Consider the following 23,267-nt stretch of genomic DNA (forward strand, 5'->3'; position numbering starts at 1 on the left):
TCACTGACTCTTACATGTTTTATTTTTGATGAATTAAAAATGAGTAAGCCAAACTCAAACAATGCTTGCTAGAAATTGTGAAAGATTTCTAATGATAGCTCATGAGTTTGAAAAACCACTGACTTGATAATCACATGGATTTAGATGCTTTCTGTGTGATGTGTCAAGTACAAGCAGCACAGCCAAGTGTGTTCCCTTGGGACAGCCAAAAGTGGAAATTATAACTCCATTCCTCCCTTTCTGGAGTATTGGAAAAAGGAGTGTTCTGCTACTCATCTGTGCTCACTGAAGTTTTCTTTCATCGCTCTGCAGCTAAATTTTGCTAATTCGTGCTTTGGAGATAGCTGGAGGCAACTGACAATCAAGCTCTAAAACTTCTTTTCCTCATCCATGCAAGGTAGGAGAATATGTTCTAGGCTTGAAAAGAGCCTATTTTAGCTCCTGCATGGTTAGAAGCAGTTTGGAGAAAGGAACAAAAGTGTATCCCCTTTCACAGCTGTACAAATTAAGCTACGACATGACAGAAAATAATGCTAAAATAATGCTCTTCAAAACGCAATAGTTTGAGCCACTGTACAAGGAGAGCACACTATTCCTAAAGTAAGATATTATGTGATAGCCATGTTCATTAAGGATTACAAATGTGTCAACCCTTAATGTCCTTTCTCACAAGCAAATTATCTTTGGGTTTCGATGGAAGTTTTGTGCAAGGAAGGACAAAGGAAAAAAAGGGGAAGGACGTGGTCCAGTAATTATTTTTTCTGTAAGTATTGCCTCTGTAAAATTAACCTGGGATCTGAAACTAGGCTGTCCTTTTTGTCATGTGTAATATAACCAGCAATGAAGATTTGTGGTCCAAATTTGCATTTGTTGCATTTACTTAGTACCCTGCAGTCATTGTGGTTGCCCAAGGGGAAGGAAGGGTGGAATTCCCAGGTGTACTCTCTACATTCATTTATTCCATTTATTAAGGATCTGCAAGCCAAGGCACTGTCTGGTCCTTCCTCTAAAACATGGACTAGTTTTGCAATGCTTTAGAAAGAAATGCAGTCTCCCTTATAAATAACTGTTCAGATAATTAATTTCTTTAAGTGTATAAAGCTAACCTACAGAAGAAGAAGTCACCTTGATGTAGACACTTTCCAGGTACTTGGAGACCTGTTCAGAGTCACTATTAATATTGCAAGTATAGTTTCCTGCACAAAGTTACAGTGCATGTTCTACCATACTTTAGGCAACGTTATGAAACAACACAACCCAAATTCTATTCTGACTGTCTATATATGAACCAAAATTGCCTAAGATAATACTCAATTTTTTCACTATGTAGCCTTTTTTTTACAAGTAAATTAAATTAAGAAACCAATGTGAATTTCTCTGCAAGCTATTTCATACTCGGATACCCTTGAACTTTACTGAATCTGGGCTAAAAAACAAATGTGCAGTTGAAATTGTTCAGTAAATATTCAGAATCCCATGAGGTGTTTATTTGGTGTCATGCAAATATCTACCTCTTAACAAAATATCTCTGAAGAGGGGAGTACAAGTTTATCTTAATCTATTTAAGATTTATAAATAACATTGTCAAGAACAAAAACACTCTAATGAGAAATATATTGGACTTTAAAGAAGCTATTAAATCTGAGGGGGAGCCTAACACATATTCCTGTGTACAAAAAAACCCACAGACTTAAAAATCATCTGATGAAAAAGAGTAAAGGACATATTTTCACAACAGTATTTTTAAATCAGCTTCTTGTCCCATCCATCACACACACTCCACTAGCAACAGGACTTGCATTAGAAACTACTGCACTTAGGGACAAACATCTTGACTTAGGCCATTTGTAAGCTGCCCCCTTCATTGTCTAATCTGTTCAACTACCACATTCTCTTTCCAGCTGAAAATAAGCCAGTGCCAAGTGTTCACTGCCAAGAAAAACTCAGATCCACTTTTAACCTGCTAAACTAAAGCCAGAAAATATTTAACCTGCCAAGACCAAGTTGCAACTCTCTGTAACTTGCCAAAATCATGCCACCAGGAGTTAAGGAGGAAAAATTCTGAGTTGAAATCCTCAAGTGAAAGTATTTTTTATCTTATTTGGCTTCTGATATGCCGCAAAACCAGTACTTCAGCTAGATTCAGTTAGATTCAGTTGGTTTCACATGGCTCTGGATGACACTTTCTAACCTGATTGTTTTCTGTGATGAAATTACTAGATATGCAGATCAAAGGAGAACAATGGATGATGCAGTCTGGCTGAGCTTTAATAAGGCTTTCAACACAATCTCCCAGAGAATCCTTTTAACCAAGCCGGTAAATTATAGTCTAGATGTGCAGACCAATAGACTAACAGCTGTCTGGAGTCTCAGGTTCAAAGCAATGAATGGCTTCTCCTCAACTGGAACCTGGGTACCAACATATTTCCTCAGGTGCTGTCTTGGGGCCTATCTTAATATCTCCTTCAGTGACCTGGAGGGGCAGATGCAATGCACTCTCCTCATGTTCCTGGATCACACCAAAGTAATGGGTACTATGGGGACACTGGAGGGCTGTCACTCAGAGTGATGCAGACAGGCTGGAGGAATGGCCTGACAGAACCTTACAAAACACAGGATGGACAAATTCACCTGGCACAGACTCATCCTAGAGGAAAGCAGCCTGGAGGCTGACAGGCTGGGCAGCAGCTCTGCAGAAGAGGAGCTCCTGGTCCTTGTGGGCAACTGGCTAAACATGAGTCATCAGTGTGTCCTAGCATTGATGAAAGCTAAAGAGAAAATCAGCTTTCCTCCTCCAGAAATACAAGCTACCTTCAGAAGAGATAGAAATGATCAAACACAAATATTTCCTCAACTTACTTTGCAGATGGGTTAACACTAGAGAAACTACTCATCTTCAATCCAGTGTTTACAAATGCTCTCATTAATCAATAAAATGAGAACAAAAGCTTTTAGACTAATACCTATTGCTATTTTTTCTGTCTGTATTTACTCATATATGATAACATATCTTCTTTACGTGTCATGTTTTCAGTGGCACTTTTTCTTCTGTGTAAATCCACCACTTCTTTGATACAGTTCAGGAATAGCAGCAGCTACAGTGATTACTCACTCAGGTGCCACAGATTTTTTGGCATTGGCATGAAGTTATTTCTGACAAACTTGCCGATTAAAAGCTTTGGGGAGAAGTACAGCTGGTATTTATAGCCAAACATTGTTACAAATTCAACATTCTTCAGAAAAAAATATATGGATTACACTTATTAGCACAAATTTTAAAAATAGATTGCTGAGCAATTCAAAAACTAAAATCATGCTGCATTGGTTCTGATATGAAAACATGTTATGTATATATTAAATGCAACAACTTGTGTATCTATAGTCTGTGGTTGTGGTCTTTTGCATAAGCAAAAGTTTGTTTCATTTTTCAGGTGGGTAACTTCTGAACTAGATTCAACACTGCTGGCCACACTGAGGAAAGAATTTAGCCTGAGATTTTAACATCTATGCCTTTAATGTCTATACAGAACTTTCAATGTATGGCTGAGTATGATTATATCTTATAAATGAAGAGGAACTGGGAATTTTTACAATGTTTTATATGCTAATTTATTCATTGACAGTGTAGTAGCAATATAAGTTATACTGTAAAGTTTCCCATACTTCTCTGAGGACTTCATATTTGAACTGAAGTGTGGAAATTCTTTAAATAGCAACACATTTTGGCCTTCCTTTTGCCAGAGGCTTGGGCATCTGCAAAAACTACAAATCATGCCAAACTCTTTGAGTGATATATGGAGGACCACAACCCACTAGGAAATAAGCTAAGACGAAGTCATTCATTTCATTTAAGTCTTTCAGTGGGATTTGAACCATCCAGCCCACAAACCATGTCTCAGGAGATTGCAGTGTACATCCAGCCCACAGTAATAATGATTCATATACATATATGTGTATATGCTTTATTGCTACCTTTAGCTGGATTAAAAGCAATATATCAAATTTTATATTTCTGCTTCTTTTATTAGCTTTCTAGCACTTGATCAGCTGATAGAGGCAATAATGAAATGTTTTTTTATAAACTGGAGTTTGTAAGTCCTGTCCTGAGAATGTAATATTTCAAAAAATAGCCTGAGCTTTGGGGAAAAAACCAATTACAGAAACAGCATTAAAAATGCCAAGCACTGGGCAGAAGCAATTCTGGATCAGTTTAAAAAAGTGATTGATGAAACTCTAATCTGAGCTGAAGGAACAGTTTCACGACAAGCTGTGACCATTCCACACACTTCATTAGCTGCCATAATTAGCCTGGTGTTTCAATTTGTTAGAACTGGTGGGGACAATTTTACTCAGAATGCAAACATCAAAAAACAGGGTGCCTCAGACTTCAGAAGAGGCTGATGAGAAGCTTTTCTAGTCTTTGTTAACTAAAAGATTAATTACAGCTGATGGGAGGCTGTATTCTGATTGTCACTCTGTCTATGTGCATTACTTTTAGCATTAGAAGAAAGACATGGTTGACATTACACTGCTCAATCAAGCAGCTCTGCATTAGTGCACAAAGTCTGTTAATATGCAATGTTTTTATTGTTGCTCTTTTTCCTCCCCCCCCCCCCCCCCCCCCCCACTAAATTTAAGGTTTTCACACCTAAGAAGTTATTCTTTAAAAGAGCAGGGTGTTTGCTTGGTAATGACAAGCACTTATCATACATGCTGCCATTCCTTCACATTACTACAGGTGAGAAATACTGACATGTCTCAAAGCTACCAGCCAGGAATACTATTACTTTCTATTATCATGATCAGAATGTAAGTACCTTCTCAAATAATCTCATTATGAGAAACAAAACCAATACAGTTGTGAAACTGGTACTGTGTGCTTCAGCCTTTGTACCCTACCCCTCTACTTCAGGTGTGGTTACCTCTATACATTAATTCACCAAAGCTTGTAAGGTTGTTTATATGGAAGTGAAGTTTGAATTTGAAGTGCAAAGGTTAGTCCTGAATAATTCCATAACTTTCATTCTAGAACATTAACACATGGCAAATCACCTACTCATAAAAACACTCTTCATGTGGATATGCCTTTCACTTTCCCTACAAGTACTATCAACAAAAACTGTAAGAGAAGAAATGATACAGCTTATCATGGGGGAACACCCTTTTAACATGAGTTTGTAAAGGGCATGTTGAAACCAGCTCTTCATTGCCTTACATGAATAAACACTGAAGTGTTTATTCATCTGGATATCAATGCAAAGTGGATATCATACCATGATTTAAAATGGGGCAAATTAGTCCAGAATTTATTCATAATATAAATTTTGAAGAAAGAAGCAGTAGAATCTTACATCAAACCATTAAGACAACAAGCAGTCTACTACTTTCCATGTCTCATTCATTCCAACATAACTGCACAAAGCTTTTACTGTGGTTTTTCCTATTCAGGGAATGCAGGTTACTCTAAAATCCATTTTTATGCAATGAAGATCTACTGCCCTGAGAATAATGTATTTTTGCTCTCTGGACAGAGCATCAAAACAAACAAAAAATCTGCAGACTTACAGACTTTCTTTCAACCTGGGCTCATACCTGGCATAATATCTTAGAACACCTGTAGGTGTTATTAGCATTTAAATTATAAAACCATACAATCATAATGAGTCAGTGTAGCCAAATCACTAATTCAGACATCATTTCAAGATGCAACAGTCTGCCGTCCTATATGAACCTGTTGCAAGAAAGTCATCAAAATATGTGTCTCTCATCTTAGACCGCAATTTTGCAAACTCACCAGCAAAGTACATTTAAATATGAGGTTTTACAAGTCTACTTTTCTGAGAAAATAGGTAACACCATTTTTCCTAGAACATTCTGTCTGAATTGCATATTAAGTATATTGGTCAGAATCTTATCTCATGCCAATTCACCCAGCTCCATGGATGTATCTCAGTTACACTAGGGCTGAGGACCAACTCTCAAACCTGCAGCTTTCAACAGTTGTATGGCCCACATAATTCTCAGATGATTGTGAAAAGTTTTTGGTTACTTTAATTTCAACTCTATTTAACAAGCACAAACAAGGTTTTTGTTGTGGTGTGGGTTCAGTTTCCATTTGTATTGTTTTCCCCGTTGGTGTTGTTCTCCCCATCTTATAATGTTCTCCGCATTTTGCATCCCTAAGCCTATGTTGATGGTTTAGTCCTGGTTTCCCCCTCTCCCTGAAATGGTTCCCTCCCAGTCTGGGCATACTGCCAAGCCCTTGTCTCCACCCCCCGTTTCCATGGTTACCACCCCCTTGTTGCTTTTCCCCTCCTCCCGGGCCCTGTCCATCTCCCGTGGCCCTGCCCATTTCTCCAGAAACTTCTCCCTTCCTTAGAAGGTGATTGGGCAGGTGCTCCGGGCCCCTCCCTAGCTCTTATGTCATTAGTTCTCGCCCGTGTCAGTTATGTCCGATTCCCCTCCTCGGTTTCCCCCATTGCTTCTTGTACCTATGTTCCACCCCCTTTATATACTGCTGTTACTCTTTGTTCTCCGCCTTTTCCCATCTGAACTCCCGGGAGACAATAAATCTCTGGACTGCACCAAGCGAGTCAAGGTCCTCTTTTCTCTCAAGCTTCTCCGCTTTTGCCGCTCCTCTCGATATTGCTGTCCTGTCGAAGGTGCTGCCTGACGCCCCGGCGAATTAAGGCAGTGCCCCCCGCTGCTAGCTGCTGCTGTGCTCCCAGCTAGCCGGTGCTGCCTCCTCCCCACTTTCAGGGGAGTAAAGTGCACTCGACGCAGCAGCGCGGCAGCTCTTGATGAGTATTATCAAATAATAAGTAGCTTACTTTTTTTATAAGTTCCATAAAGAATTTTAAGGTGACTTCGAAATACAGCCTTTTTACTTCAATATTGTGGCAAATTGAATTGAGTTGAAATACATTATGTTTGACATACATATTAAAAAATCTACTTAATTCCAAGAATACTGAACAGTTTATCCAAAACTGATATGAAAAGGCACGGCCATGGATTTCCCAGTTCAGTGTATGGATTTTGAATTCCAACAAACAAAATCATATCCAAATAGTCAGCACCTAAAACCAATATAAACAAATTAGCTGCAACTCCAGGATCTACTGTTCCTAGAGTAACTGATTTATTTGCAATTTAAAGCTGTGCCACAAATTACTGAAATGCACTCTAAGCACGTACTGAAGGAATTGGGCAAGATACTCTATTTCTAAAGTGTTTCTGACTAAATAAGAGGCTTTAAAATGTTTAAGCAATGTGTACAATGGGAAATATTTATAAAGCTTAAACATACATACATCTCACTTGCAGAAACACTGGTTAAAGTTAACTCTTACTAAAAACACAAGGTTTTCTTTTATACCACTAAGATGTAAGTTACATTATTAAATGAGGAAGGTAGGGAAAGGAAGACATTTATCATCCAACAGACAAATGACAGAGGATTGCTAGTTAGACAGTATAATAAGTGCCATCTAATTTTCTCCTTCAAATCAATTTATTCTTCAAAGCCTCGTATCATCATCAAGGGACTGCATTTTCCCGCTGAGAAATTACAGAACTGAAAATCAGGTTTTATAAAATATTCAACTAGTTGCCCACAAAACCTTACAAATAACCACTAGAATGGATTTGATTTGACTAGTGGTGACAGTTTCTCTTCTTATGCAATTAATTGAATGGTTTGACTCTTCTCAGTTACTACTTTGTAGCATTACTTCAAAATCAGACCCTGTGACTCATCAGTAACCACTAGAAAGTTTTTTCAGCCCTCTAGTTATGCACAGATTCTTTTCTGCATTTAGTTGAACATTAGCCAAGGGTACATTTTGCATGTTTTAATTTGCTTCACAGTGTTTACCATCTTTCTACAACCAGGAAAATAATTTGAAAGCTCAATGATAGTTAATAATAATTAATAATTGTATATCAAGAATAGCATTTTTCAAAAGCAACTCAGCAGTGATAACCTTCAGGTTTTTCTCAAAGGAAACAATCTCTAACTCAGAACCTTTCCAGTGAGAGCACTGAAACTGATCTTCATAACAAAATGTAATTCTGTAAATAAGTCACAGTCACAAGGACAGGGAAAGATCATTATGTGAACTGTCAGAAGTAGGAATTGTCATTTGCTTCCCTGGAAAACGAAATGGGCGCATCTTATAAATAGAGAGATTTCATTCTAGTCCTGTGAATGAGAGGTAATATCTGGTGATTCCTATTTTTGAACATGGCATACTCCTGCTTTCCTCAATACCTGTCCTTCTCAACAGTACAGTATGACATTTACAAAAAAAAAAAAAAGAGAAAGAGATCAGAAGTAGAAGTTGCAAAAGTGACTTTAAGATACTTTTTGTAACCCAGTTTCAGAGACCATCTGCTTATTAAGTTCTTCTGTGATATTAAATTGGGAAACACTGCTCTTTTTCTGTACTGTTTAATCAGAGGGACAAACCCCTGAGCTCCACAGAGCTCACAGCTCTGAAGAGTAATGCTGTTGAGGGAATGAACCTATGTGGAGGAAGGTAATCACTATTTACAGCAGCATTCGGGCTCCAAGTGGTTCTTTTGAGAGCAGAAAATATATGTTACAGGGTAGAGCAGACAGCCTTTTCTTGAATAGTACAGTATGTATTGTTGAAGGACCAGATCCTTGGATTTAAATAATTTGTTTTGGTTCAGAACACAGGATACCAAAAAAAGTGAGAGAAAGCAGTGTTTTGTTGGAAGAGATAGCTGATAACTCAAACTAAGGGTCCACTTGGAGCATCTGAATAGATTCATCAAGTCATGCCAGCAGTAATAACCATGCAGGAGCCATGTCATGGGCTGGGGTCACTAGAGTGCATCCCACTTTGGCAACAACCCTTATTATCCTTGACATGGCTCATGAGGAAACCAGCACTGGAACAAGCAAACTCTTACAGCCCATCTAATAATTCCCTTCTGGCTGCCACATTGTGTGAGATCTGTATTGCCTAGGAAAACACACCGAGGTTGGTGGGGGAGCTAGGAATCTGATATTCCAAATATGTGCTAGCACTTCTCCTGTGCATTAGTAACTTCTGTCATAAAGCACTCTGGTAAATATGGCCTTTAAAGTTTTAAAAGGTAATAAAGCTGACAGTTCAGATGCACATTCATTAGCCAGTATCACACCGCACTAGAAAATGTTCTTGGATAATCTCTTTTTCTAATTAAAATGAAAACAAGCAAATTCCTTTGATAAAAATGAAGTCACAGTCTGAGCAAGAACAAATTTAAGACTTCACACAGATCATGCCTATGATCTCCGGTCAAATCACTGGAAGGTTAGAAAAATGGAGTTCAGGTGGAATCTAAGTAAATTTCAGTATAGACAGGGATGGGTAAGCACAAATAGTGTACCAAAAATTCTGCTTCATAATGACATCATTCCCTAGACATGACTGCTTTATGTCTTGGCCTTACAAGAGATAAAACTAATTTTCAAAAAGACAAAATCTCTCTCCCCCGCTACAAGAATTTTTTCTGTTTTCTCTATTAACCCAGATTGAAAACCTGTCAGTTCTTGGACAAAGAGCCAAATTTATGCCTAGTGTAAAACAAAGAAACTATACTTTTCATTATACTTATGTTGTAACATTCTTTATATAAATTCTGGCTTGGAATATGTAGTCATTTTTATCTGTTATATGTGTCATGATTTAATAAAATACTTCTGCAACTTCATGCAATCACAGTTGAAGGCAACCACTGTACAACAAAATTGACTGAAGCTGTTGATTGTGCCTTTATCTACCCTGGATGAATCTGAGCCAGTAATTCTCTGCCTCTGGTGACAAAGATGGAAGTGATATAGTTTATACATGGAACAGCTACTGCCTTCTCTAATGGCTACATAGTACAGTGTGAAAATGCCAGCAGAGTTGACCACAACCCTGCTTCCATTGCTCCACCAGAAGCAGAATTGTGTTGGTGGTGAATTACAAGAGCTATGTTTCCTAGCCCAGGCAAGGCCATGATGATCAGAATTATTTGAAGTTGATATTTGATTAATGCTGGCAATATTCTATAAGTGATTTCCACTAGACAACATCTAATTATTTAATTATTTCCCATTATTAATGGAATGAAACAATTCAAAACAAAAAACTAGAATGAATGTTTTTCGGGAAGCTTATAAACATCAATTCATACATGTAGAAATCTTACTAAAATTATATCAATCTGGCCTGTTGAACTTGAAAGGTGTATTTTATCCCAATCAATGCATAAAAGTAAAATTATCTATAACTAAGGCATGTTTCTCTGCTGTACAGTTCAGCTGTAATGATCCCCACACACTGCACTTGCACATCAATTATGATAATCATAATCACGGTCATTAAGCTGAATGTTCATTATTATCAGGATGCTGGTGACAGCAGATTCAATCACCGGGTGCAATGGGCAGGCAGTCACAGTCCCACCCAAGTTTCTGCAGACAGCGTTGTGCCACATTAAATCTACGATGTATTCCACATCCCACTTCATTCCAAAAGCTGCAGACGGTAAAGGTCAACTTTATGTTCTGTGCAATATGCTTAGGTTCTCTAAATTAATTCTTTGCAGTCCTGGGTATTTTTATGCTATGTAGATAATAAAATCCTGTTTCGGGCCAAAATGCCCATGCAAATAATGAAACTGTGATTCAGTTGTACTGTAATTCACCTATAATAAGGCATCAGAGGGAAGAATCTATCAGAATGGAACATCTTAAACTATCACTTCCTGAATTTTACAAATAAGAAAACATTAAATGCTGTCATTAAAGTCAGTTTTCTAAAATGCATATGCAAACTAATTCCAATACCGATTAAAGACTATAAGCTATTATTTCTGCCTCAGCAAATATGAACATATGTGAGTGTTTTGATAGCTGAAAGACTATAGTAAGTGTATTTGATCCCTTGGCTGTCCATCTACGCTGGAACCTATAATTGTAGATTAAATTCTTAGCAACTAGCAAATTTTTTATATTGAAACTTCTTATATTAATCCTATCAAAAGCATTCCAATGTATTTAGATAGATGATGTAAAACTTAAAATATATAAGCAGTTTTATGTTTTATACTGATTTACTGAGTAAACTGACTAGACTCAGTTTCACTAAAGGTATAGTATTTCCATTCCTTGTTTATTTATAATGAAGAATTAGAACAGAACACTTTTTCCATTAACACAAACTTCTTTGAACTGTAAATGGAGTGAGATAAAAATTTTTGGATTATAACTAGATGAAAAAAGAACGACTAACTTTTCCTCACATAGATATGTTAATTATTATGTTTAGAGGAAGCCTATGCTAATATCCTTTCATTTTCCAGAAGAAATATAACAAGGTAATATTTTTCATTGTTGTCCCTTTTGCTTCTACAGTAATTATATAATTTACATACTAATCTTTCTGTGACTTGAATTAAATTGCATAGCAATAAACACATGAAAACCTCCAGAAAATACAACTAGGACATGGTCGTACACACACGAACACACACACACACACACACAAAGAAACTTTTTGTATTTAATATTAAAAAAAGCCACTGACCACTGACTTGACTCCTTGGAAGAACTTACACAGCCTTACCAGCAACAACACAAGAAACTTGTTTAGCATAAGGCTGTCAGAAACTGAACAGAGATCACGGCAGTGTTATCAGTTATTCAGGTTGTAATAGAGGTTGCATCCACAAAGATATAATCTTGTGGTAAACTCAAAAGAGGGTTATGTTCAGCAGACAAGCTATTAAGCAAAAATTCTTTTGGTTTTCTACTATTTTTTTACATGCCCATCAGTCTTGTGATTCATTAGAACAGATAATTTTGTTCATTACATTGATATATTCAAAGTTTTCATAGAGTTTAGAAATAACAAAGTGACACAGAGGTCTACCAAATTTAACAGTTAGGAAAGTATGACCTCACACCTGCCTATAGGCCTTTTTCCATTAAACTGCCATGAGGAGCTTGAGGTTTTGTAGTTCTTTTTGGGTTTTTTCCTGATAATAATGACCCAATAAAGCATTAGGTATGTCATAAATAGCCCTTTTCTACTCCTATCTCTCTGCTGGAGTAAGGGGCCCCTAATGGAAGCTTCATATTGATTTAGAATTGGCGTTGGAATGCTCTGTGTCATGTTGGGTTAATGTATACAGCTATTCACCACCAGAGATTTAGGTTGGTATCTATCCAGGATCACAATTAAAGTGAGTTTTTTTAGCCCATAGTTTATATATCTGTGATGTGATATACAGTATAAATATCTTTAGGTTTTTGATACCATCATCTGAGCCTGAGCAAGAACTGCTAAGAACTGGAAAACAAAGTCTTTACAGGACAAGACAAGTACCAGAAATAAGACATTAGGTCCTTTCTATATATCATACTTGCGCTGTGGGACTTCAGCCAGTCATATCTTCCACTCCTTGCCTTTGAAATTCAGAAATATTTTTGTTTGATTTTTGATGTTTTATTTGCAAAGAGATACAGTTATGCATGTTGAAATACCAAAACTTTACTCTGAGCTCATTTTTAAACCTTAAAGTTTTGTGGAAAAATCTTTTAAAAATGTTCCTTCTCAAACTAAGATTCCTTGGAACTTGCTGTATATTTACAAAGGTTAAACTGCTCTCAAGGAAATAATTATTCATAACTTACAAAATTCCATAATTGTTTAGGTAGGAAGAGACCTCTACAGCCCCCCTCATCCCGCCACTCAGCTAGAGCAGGTTGCCTAGACTATGGATACATCCAAGGATAAAGATTATACAACCTCTTGGGGAACTTGTGCCAGTGCTCTGTCACACACACAGAAAGAGAAGAATAAAAAAATAGTGTTTTCTTGTGTTCAGATGGAATTTCATTGCGTTCATTGCCTCTTGTCACTGGACACTATGGAGTCTGAGAGAAGTTTGGGGTCCTGTTCTTCCTTCACTTTTATCATGTGTTTACACACTTCAATAAGATTTCCCCTGTGCCTTCTCTTTTCCAGACTGAAGTGTTCCAGCTGTCTCAGCCTCTCTTCCTATAAAAGATGCTCCCGTCCCCTAACTGTGTGGGTAGAGAGTGCAGCACAGAGCCATTATCCTTCTTGTACTCAGAAATTTTAAAGTGATTAAGATACCTAATACAAGTAGAAGTAATGCAAACAAACTCTTGTTCTTAGAAAAATTACCTCTTACAGCACTACAAAACCAGACATATATTAGGTGCTCCTGACAAAACAGGCAATTTAACGAGATCTTCTTTAAATAAAAAACAGCTATTCACTAGTTTTAAGATTTTTCCAAAGACTGTAAGCACTAGAATATTGTGTTGTTTTAATAAGGTTTTCCTATAATTTCCTGAAGTTTATCCTAATGTGTAAGAGTAAATATACAACCTCTCTTAAATCAGAAAAGGCAATTCAAACAGGATGAAACATAGGAAAATGCACATAACTGAAGCTTTACTTAATCAGCATCTTAAATCCTGGTCTTGTAGGACCAACAGGTGTTGAATTTCCTCAAACTGAATTTACCAGAGAGTCAAGGAAATTTCACATCTCATCACAGCTCTAACTATGTGATTTTATAACATGCTAGAAAGAATCCCGCTGATCCCGTTGGATCAGCATGATCTCTGGATCATACTGAAATTCACTTAGCTCTAATAAAATATCAGTCTAAAAAAGTAAATAAATTCTTGATTTTGCAGTGACTTACCTTGTCTGCTATCCACTTCTTAGGATATACTTCTCTGAAATATTTAGTTCCATAAGCTTCTTGGCCATATTTGCCTGACTTAAAAAGTGATGGCTCATACTTCTCATAATTTTTATGATGTGAAGAAAATGGCAGAAATCTGAAATTCAAGAATATTTTAGAATCAGTTGCGTTCTTCTCTAGATTGATGTGAATCAATGCTGCAGGAGATGATGTGTATACGTGTTCCTGATATTTTTCACTACCTTCTTAATGTTCCCTCTCAGTATTGTGGGAGGATTATTGCAATTTCTCCTGCAGCTTTTTTCAGATTAAATTTGGAGCAAAGAGACAGTGAGTTTCAACAGGACAAAATGAAGACTTTTTGCACAAGGATCTAACTTAGTTCACTTGCATTAGTAGATTATTACTTTGTGTGTACCTGCACTGACAGCTGGTGGGATGTGTGCAGGACAATCAGGGACCCCTTTGCTGGGAGGTGCCTGCTGATACCACAGGTCCTAGCAGAGAGTGCAGCCTGTGCCAGCTGCCAGTGGCAGGCACTCCCCATGCACACGGACAGACATCAGCTCTGGAGATATCCATCCTTGCTTTGTCATAGCCAAAGCTATACAAACCATATTCTCATTTAACAGAACAGAAACTTGCTCATATTTGTAAACCACAAAGCAGAGAAATTGTTTCTTCAGAATTCAGACTGTGTGCTTTACTCTTAAGTTATAATTATGTACTAATTAGCAATCTTTTTGAGCCAGGTTCTTTCACTTTCAGTGATAATGATGATGGACTTGCTGCTTAGATAGTGCCAGGGAGCAGGGAAGCTCCAGCTACCTGCTGGAAGGGGTTTTCAGATGGATGTCCCTAACTGCCAGGGACAACCACAGGTTTTTTGGGTAGGTTCCACAGCAAATTGTATGAAGGAAAGTGAAAAACATCTTGGATACAGAAGATCTGCAAGACACCCTACGAACGCATCTTAGTTCCATCTATTTCAGTTTCCAGGAGAGTCAGGAGAACAAACAAGTACATTTTAATATAAAGCAAAACATTGAAAATTAAGTTTATCATTGCTGGTATTCTGAAAAAAATCAACATGTGTTCTTAATTTTAGAAGTGCATGAAAAAATATTTCTCTGTAAAATGAGAAAGATATTTTTCAGAAGTCAAAAATATGACTTTTAAATCCTATGACAAGAAGTGTAGTTATTCAGAACCCTTCCTTAGCTGAAAGCTTTTAAGAATCCAGAGTCCCCATAAGAATTGGGCAAACCAAGTTTTTATAAAAATGAGGATTTAAATACTCTTCTTTTTCTCTCAGCTGATACAGACGCAGAAAACTATTTATTTTGATTAACTGATGTATCAAGAACTGTTTGAGTGGTTTTAAAAATTATTTTTCTTTCTTTCCACCTCATAAAAAGAAATGGTTTGAGAATCTTTCCAGCTGTACCAACTTCTATCACGTGCCACAAACAAATGCCATGCAAAGTTAGTGAAAGGAAAACCCTGAGTTAGCAGACTTTTAAATAATAAAAGGCTAGCATGTGTATACCCATGGGAAAGGACACCCTCACACAAGACAGATTAGGGTACTTGTAATGCTAATTTGCACATGGGATGGACATCACACACATACAAAAATTAATGTGGCCCCAGTGTCCCAGAGAATACAACGAAGGTGCTGTGAGCCGGCTGCTCCACTTGCAGTTTTTATCACTTCTGAATTGCATTTTAATAGTACATTTTTCTTTTGTTCAGACATGAAAGAAAATTGGCTTTCTCAGGGGACTGGATAGCTGAGAAGACAAGGCTTGCAGTTTTGGGATTTACCCATATATGCACAGAATTTACTTGAGCCAGAGCATTCATAATTTAATATGAATATCATGTCTTTACAATGCATTGCAGACAAAATAATTAAAAATCTTGAGGAAAGTAGAAGTAAATTATTATCATTTTCCTAAATAAAAAATTCTACATCGAGGTTTTGGTTTTACTGTGGATCCATTAATTTTTGGTTTTTTGGCAAAAAAATTCTCAGAATAACATAGGTTCTACTATGATTCAAAAGAACACTCCAAAATGAACACTATGAGACATAACGAACAGTATTTTCTTTTAAATGAAACAAAAAAATATAATAGAGGATAATGGTATCAAGTAGAAGCTTTTTCTTCTGTTTACAGTTCTGCTCTCAGAGTCAGGGGGGAAATCCTTAAAGTGATGATTCTCTATCAACATGCTTGTAAATTCAGTGTCTGCTTAAAGTAAGTGAGAATTTACATTACGTGAATAAGTAATTAAAAGAATTACAGCAATTTTTTGTGTTAAGTAGGGTAACCAAATTAATGGGAGTAATACCAAAGTCATTACATCCCCCCATCCAATAATAATAACAAGAAATAATAGCACTGCAAAACACTTCAGTAATGTTATAATGTTCTATGCCTCTTTGTGTACACCTGACACAGCTTGTCCCAAAATTAATGGCAGTATGTGCTCTGAAAGTGCCAGAAGAGAGTGATGGAAGAAGAACATTAAATTCAGACAATGATAGGATACCGTTATCAACTGTACAAGTTTAGATTTCAATAGTTTAGATTTCAAAACATACACTCATTATTCCTACATCTAGTTTTCAACTTTTCCTTGTGATCTAAGTGTAAATTCAGAAATTCTAAAATGTTTTCAGCATTAAACATGACAGAGACAGAAGTAACAATCAAAGAAGAACAAAATTCTGTATTGATGCTTTATTGGGCTATAAAAAAACCAGTCAGTATAAGCTGAGACTTCCCAAAAGATGACTTAATGGAAGGTGAACTTTCCCTAAATAAATATATTGGAAAATGAAAAATTATTTAATATCAGCTTGAATGAGAAATATGCCAAAGAGTACAATCAAAATGAGGAAAGGGTTGGAATCAAAAATGAGAAACTACAATTGGCAGTATTACTCATACATAACCTGAAAAGGTTCAGGACCAAGGCTGGCTGTGTCAATGGTGATGAAGGCCAGCTGCACTGCTGCCAAGACCCCAACCTAATTAGCCTAAAAAGACTTAGAAGGCTTCACTTAGAAGCCAAACCAGGACCTCACAGCTGCTAGAGGTATTTAAAATTCAAAGACACTACAGATATTTGTTGCTAACAAAAATAAAAATTGTTTTGTCCCTCGTCCTCTCCCAGACCTTCCTTCTACTATTAATTTCATCTTTCTAAACCCTTTTCCTCTCACACATTTACACTCCCCCTCCACGATTTTTGTTCCTACATTCCTCAGCTACCATTTCTTCCCTTTAGTCTTCCTCTTTTATTGAAATCTCTCTTACTACTTTGACAGGAGATGGAAAGGCCTTTTACATGCTGAAGGTTTTTGAACTTGGTTGGCAGAGATGACAGAAGCAGCAGCAGGTACTGGTTTCAGGTGTCTATGGCAGTGTGAAAGGAGCACAGCAGCACAAGCAGGAAGGAGGATTTCCCAGGTCCATCACTGACTGCTGGGCAAGACTGTCCTAATGCTATATGGAACCAACCAACAGGACACAGGACAGAGGCAGTGATTTCTTATTGAAATTTAAATGGCCACAAAAAGACTGAGTGATCCGTCAGCGTGTTCTCTGAATCTGCCCAAGAGGCAAAATCCCAGCAGTCTAGTGGAGCAAGCAGGTAATCCTCAACCCAGAAAAGCTTCAAACCATACCCAGGCTTTTGAGAAAGATCTGCCAGATCTCCAACTGGACTGCCACACATGCTGCACTGCCAGGGCAGAGTTAGAAATATAGAATAGAGTACTGTTACATGGCTTTTCAAACTTTTAGATTTGTATGTACTGTACATTTTTGTAATTTAGTAGGGAAAATGCCAGCAAAATATTAACTCTATGACATTGTTAAATTTTTATCTAAAGTGTTTTGATACAATAGCAATTCAATTCTTTGTTGTCTTGATTTAATTCAAATTCATCTCACTTTGAAGAACTCCATGAACAATTAGCTCCCAACAAGACACGCTTCTCTATCAGGAATTTGTGAATATTTTATCTTCTTTTTTTTCTTTAATAAAACATGACATTAATTTTAAGCTTTCAAATTTGTATTATACCTGAAGTAATTTTTTCATCAAATCCAATCTTTTCACTTGGGGAACAAAGGAGGAAACATAATGGTTTTCTATAACAAAACAACTGCAGCAAGGCAGACATTATTTAGTTTATAATGCATGTATATTAAAATCAAAGTGTTAGATTCAAGAATAAAGATGGAATATTTTATTTAGCATATCTAGTGACATTATCTTTAGTGCACTGGTTTTGCCATGAGAAGCCTACATGGGTGCCTAAAAACAAATATTGTTTCTGGTAATATACTAAATACACAGTTTATTGAAAAAGCATCAATCACTTTGATTGCAACATCAGTAAATCTAAAAATTCTCTGGCCATTTTTATTTAACCCCTGTCTGCAATAATGTAAGGTGGCAAATAAAAGCACAGCCTAGTTCCTGTAGGAAGTAAAAGAGATCTCTTCTGCAGCAAATTCCGGAACTTCTTAATTATACACAGACTTATTATCTGCATTCCCAGTGTTATAAAGTACCAGAACTTCATTAGAAAAATTAAGACGGAAAAATGAAGGCGCTACTTTGTAAATTTCCAGTGGAAATTAGCTGGAAGAAGCAGAGGAATACTGGATCAAAAGAGGGTAATCATGCTTAACTGTGCCCTAGAGCACCCGCATGTATAATACGATTTGCACAGTAACTACCTCTCCTATTACTGCTTGTTTGGAGTATTCTGTGTTAATGGGGTTAGCTAATTTAGTATTTTAACTTAAAAAGACTCTGCTGATTAATAAATGTTGCACACTGTGCTAGTAATTAAAATAAATGGAAGAATTACAAATAGAAGTTGAATTGTTAAGAAAACATTATCTGAAAATATATGATAATCCCTGTTTATCATAATACAATAACAGTCCGGAAAATATGCAAATTGCTGAAGTTGAAAAGCATATGACAAACTAAGTATAATTTGAAAAAAGTTTTCAGATGTGTTGTGTTTGTATGACAAAAAAATGTAGTAGCCGTTTTCACTGCAGCTAAGTCAGAGATACAGTAAAAGATTTTATAACTCTAGAAATTAAAAGATTTTTTAAAAACTCTAAACCATAAAATGACTTGCATTTTAGGTTTTCTTACAATTAATACCAGGCAGCTCATAACATTGGTGCTCTTCAAGTACAGAGCTTATTTAGGTCACTGATTTCTCTGCCAGTGTATCTGTTCTGCCCAGCACAGCGCAGCACAACAGCACCTCAGCTGCTCTAAAGAAAATCACAATCTTGCTGGAAATAAGTCCGTGAGGAGCTGGGTGCTGCTGTATTTACACAGCACAGGACAGGCAGGATGTGCAAACATTGCTGCACACCAGTGAACCAGTGTGACAAGGACCAGGCTATGCACCTTCAGCACAGCACTGAGCACAGACACAGCCAGAAGCTGAGATAATGTTTCTGATGTCACGCCAGAAGCCTACAACAAATTAGGAAACCTAAGCCTTACACTATTGCTATCACCCCACTGCATCTCATTCTGATGTTTGCTGACTTCAGAAAGATGTTTCATAGCGTACTTCGAAGTATGAGGCATATTATATGAGATGGATTTCATCAAAGTTAATGAAAATAATTTACATTTTTGTTCTCTGGAAAATTAGGCCAGTATGTGCCTGCACACAACTGAGGAAAGAACTTTTTATGCTTCATCTAAATCTGCTGGATCCAGCAGTTGTCTCAAACTAGACACTATATTAAGTGGCCATCCCAAAGGAAAGCAATTGTCATTCTTATCCAAGTGGAGGGGGAAATCACTTCATTTGTATGAAAAATAGCACAATAATGTAGTAACAGCTTCAATTATATGAGAAAAAGGAATCATTCTTATTAGGCTGGATTACCCAGTTGCTTTTCGATTACAGAAAAGGAAATTCCAGCAGTTGCTTTAAGTGAGCATAATACATTCTCTTTTGGTTTCATTTGTACTACTTCTGCTTGCCTCAAACTTTCTCACAGCTTTTCCAAATTTTTTGTGCATTTTATCAAAAGCAAGAACTTTCTCAGAGCTTGCAACACTCATCCTATCATCTTGTAAACAACCACTGGTAATTAGAGGTTTGTGAGAATTCTGAATGTTGCTGAAAAATTCAGGCACATGCCAACAATCTTTCTGTCCTAAGAGACCCAACACAATACATACTCTGGAAATATACATATCAATGCAAATGTCATTCATGCAAACACAAGCTTTCTCAACAAATGTGACATACTTCTGCTGCTCATTCTCTCTTTATTTTCTAAAACAGAAAAATAATCAGCATAGGAAGCACTACCAGGAAGAAATAAAGTCCCAATGAACACAATTACATAGCAAGAAACAGAAATTTGTCAATTCATAATAGACACTGCTGAGAAAAAAACTACTGTAGAATCTGAGTAACCCTTTACTGGCTCCTCCCTGGAGACCAGCATCCCACGCAGCAGCTGCAGCATTACCAGTGAGCATTAGTCCTGGTGATGACCTGCAGCTCTGTCATCACCTTTTCAAGGTTACAGATGTGACCCTTGCATGCCTGGTTGAATAAGAAGCACAAATGGAATGATCACAGCCTGAAAATGTATAATGCACTCTGCATTTAGTGCGCATGAAGCTGAGAATCGTTGATTGTTGGGACATTGCTTCTGTGCATTAAGGATGGCATTAAATGCTTCCTTACCCAAAAGGTAAATAAAGACCCACATGAAATAATATCTACCAAAGCTGGAGGCTTCAAATTTAAACTGTACAAGACCAAATTTTCACAATTCCCTCACTGAAGAGTCAAACATTTATTGCAAGGTCTGACCTTCTGAAAGTGTTGACACAGTATTATCTGGGGTAAACTTCATCAAATAAAGACTGGGCAATGTAGTCATGCCTATAAATGAAGGGCATCATCTCTCCTAAGTTGGAATGCATCAATCACAACTAATTCAGTGAAGAAAACACTTAAAAGGAGAGGTAGAGTATTAATTACTACCTATTAATAGGGGTTCCTTTAAATTTCACCAGCAGAAATTTTATATAAAAATGAAAATTAAAAAAAGCAGAAATTTATGCTGACATGTGAAAATTAAGCTGTTTCTTCCTCCACACACCAACACATGAAAGAATAGAGAGAAAAATAGAAAAGGGAAGTATATTTGTACTTGTAACTGAACTCACTTATGATTTTGGTATGAAAGGAATAAAAAGTGTTATCTCTCCCTAAACAAACAAACAAACAAACAAACAAACAAAAACCACAAAAAACCAATCAAACAAAAAAACCCCCCACCAATAATGTTGTTCAAAAGAGAAACAGTAGTCTAAATAAAATATTTTTTTAATTTCAAAAGTGTTTCTGAATAGAATTTTCATTCAAAGTTACTATTAATATTAAATTGGGGGAAATGGTCCGACAATAAAATCAGAGAAGTTAAACCATGACAACACAATTGATTCTGGCACTCTTAAGACCCAGTCCTGAATCTGACACATAGCAATATGGAGCTGATAAAAAGGCATGAAACAGATCAAAGATAGCAAAACATCATGTGCCAGTGATCACAGGCTGGTCCTGAGGAAAAGTGATTCCCTTCTGTCCTGAATTCTGTATTGAAGGGCCAAGAGCTGTGAATTCAAGGAAAAGGTTGGCAAAACATAATTCTTTTTCTAGTTAACTACAAAGGCAGAGAAAGTGACTTAGCAGGCTTTTATTATGATTGGTTAAAACAGTGTTTAACAGTCATCATGCTAAAAAAAAAATTTAAAAAGGAAATATTTTGGCAACTGCCTTAAATCTTTTGGGACAGAAGCCTTAATCTTTTGTGATGGATTATGCCTGTATTTGAGATTTTATGGAAAAGGACTAGCCTGTCTGGCATCATTACAAATGCCATGGCTTAGGAAATCAAACTGCTTCAAAGATTATTCCAGTTTTTGTGTCATGTTCTAACATGCAACATATGCTCCCTCCCCTTCCAAATGAGCTGTGGTAGAGAAAACAAGTCTTATTGGCATGCAACATCATTTTTTTCCTCCCATAATCAGTAAGTTTCCAGAATATGAAGACTGAAACAGTGTTTTTGCCTTGGCAAGATGCATGTGGCAAGACAGAATTTGCATTTGTTTTCTTATTCTCCATTAAAGCCATCTGTTGCATCACATATTATTACCATTACAAGTTCTTTTAGACACTCATAGATATGGACGGTACGTGTCACACAATTACAAGATAGGGTCTCTGCCCTGAGCAGTTTATAATCTGAGGACACAGAATTTAGAACTGTATACATAAAATGTTTTCTAGTAAGCTGTCAGGTTTGACACTTCATTTTGTCAGGCATGAAAGGTTTCTGAAAGCAACGGAATAAAGAAAACATTCTCACAATAATATAAGAGCCAAAGAACTCACTCCTTGCCATGGATGGGATTTCTCCATTCCTCCCTTCGTGTTAGCTCTCTGGTCTTGGCTGGTGATGAATACATTGATTCTCTCACTCGCAGGGTTGGTTCCACAGGTTTGTAGCGCTGCTGCAACACTTCAGCAGGATCGCGGAATGGCCCCTGAAAGGTGACGATAATACAAGTGCTCTGTTTGGGCTTACAGTTCTTTTCTTTCCCCCCTTTTATTCATGGCATATCAATGATGAAACAGGACACAGAATGTTTGGAAGTGTAGCAAGACTCTTCTCCTAAAATAATTAAAGATGTTGTATACTTACAAATAACATAAAGGTTGATAACATACTCTAAAGCTTCAAAGAGCGTGCACTCCAAATTCATTTACCTACTAAAAAATACTTTAAATTTTAAACAAATATATTGTTAGAACTGATTAGGAAACTTTGGTTTTACTTAGAAAAAAGTATTGGTGAAATAAAAAACAAGCATTTACTATATCTAAATTCTGCTTAAGCAGAAAACTTAAGTATTTTTCTTTGCATAGAACAAACTTTAAAGAACATGCTCTTTTCAATGTGACTATAAACCTATCTGGAAGGGAACTTAATACATGGCTTAAGACAAAATTCTTTTAACAGAATTCAAACACATGACTTCAGTACTGTATGCACATAGTCCATTTCTGAAAGGTCTAATTTCACATGAACTTTGTAATTCTTAAAAAATACACATATATGTCTTGTTTTTCTGGAGTATATTGTTTAATAACTGATTGTATCAGTATCTACCATTTAACAACATGGATAAATAGCAGGAAGTCCTCTCCTGTGCTGTTGAACTGACATATCCCACATATGTCTCACTTCTAATATTAACCCTTAAGAACTTACCTAGAATATAATTAGCACCCATGTCACTCATGGCAGTTTAATGGCAAGCCCGGACTTAGAAGTATTAAAATTAATCTTTATTTTCATCATTGTTGTTCTTGCAATGAACTAGTGAAACCTTTTGAAATTATGAACAGACAAAGAGTCTTAATC

The 23,267-nt window shown here is 36.7% G+C and overlaps 1 protein-coding gene across 1 annotated transcript in view; it reads right to left on the minus strand.

Annotated features, from left to right (window-relative positions):
- SPATA17 (spermatogenesis associated 17) overlaps positions 1 to 23,267 on the minus strand; it is an 86,313-nt gene that overhangs the window by 6,786 nt on the left and 56,260 nt on the right. Inside the window, exons 8-9 of the mRNA XM_018921252.3 lie at positions 22,235 to 22,386; positions 13,744 to 13,882 (exon numbers count right to left, since the gene is read on the minus strand). Of these exons, the coding sequence (XP_018776797.3) occupies positions 13,744 to 13,882; positions 22,235 to 22,386 (291 nt within the window). The remainder of the gene's footprint in view (positions 1 to 13,743; positions 13,883 to 22,234; positions 22,387 to 23,267) is intronic.

This window comes from Serinus canaria, chromosome 3, assembly GCF_022539315.1.
Source record: "Serinus canaria isolate serCan28SL12 chromosome 3, serCan2020, whole genome shotgun sequence".
NCBI classification, from domain to species: Eukaryota; Metazoa; Chordata; class Aves; order Passeriformes; family Fringillidae; genus Serinus; species Serinus canaria.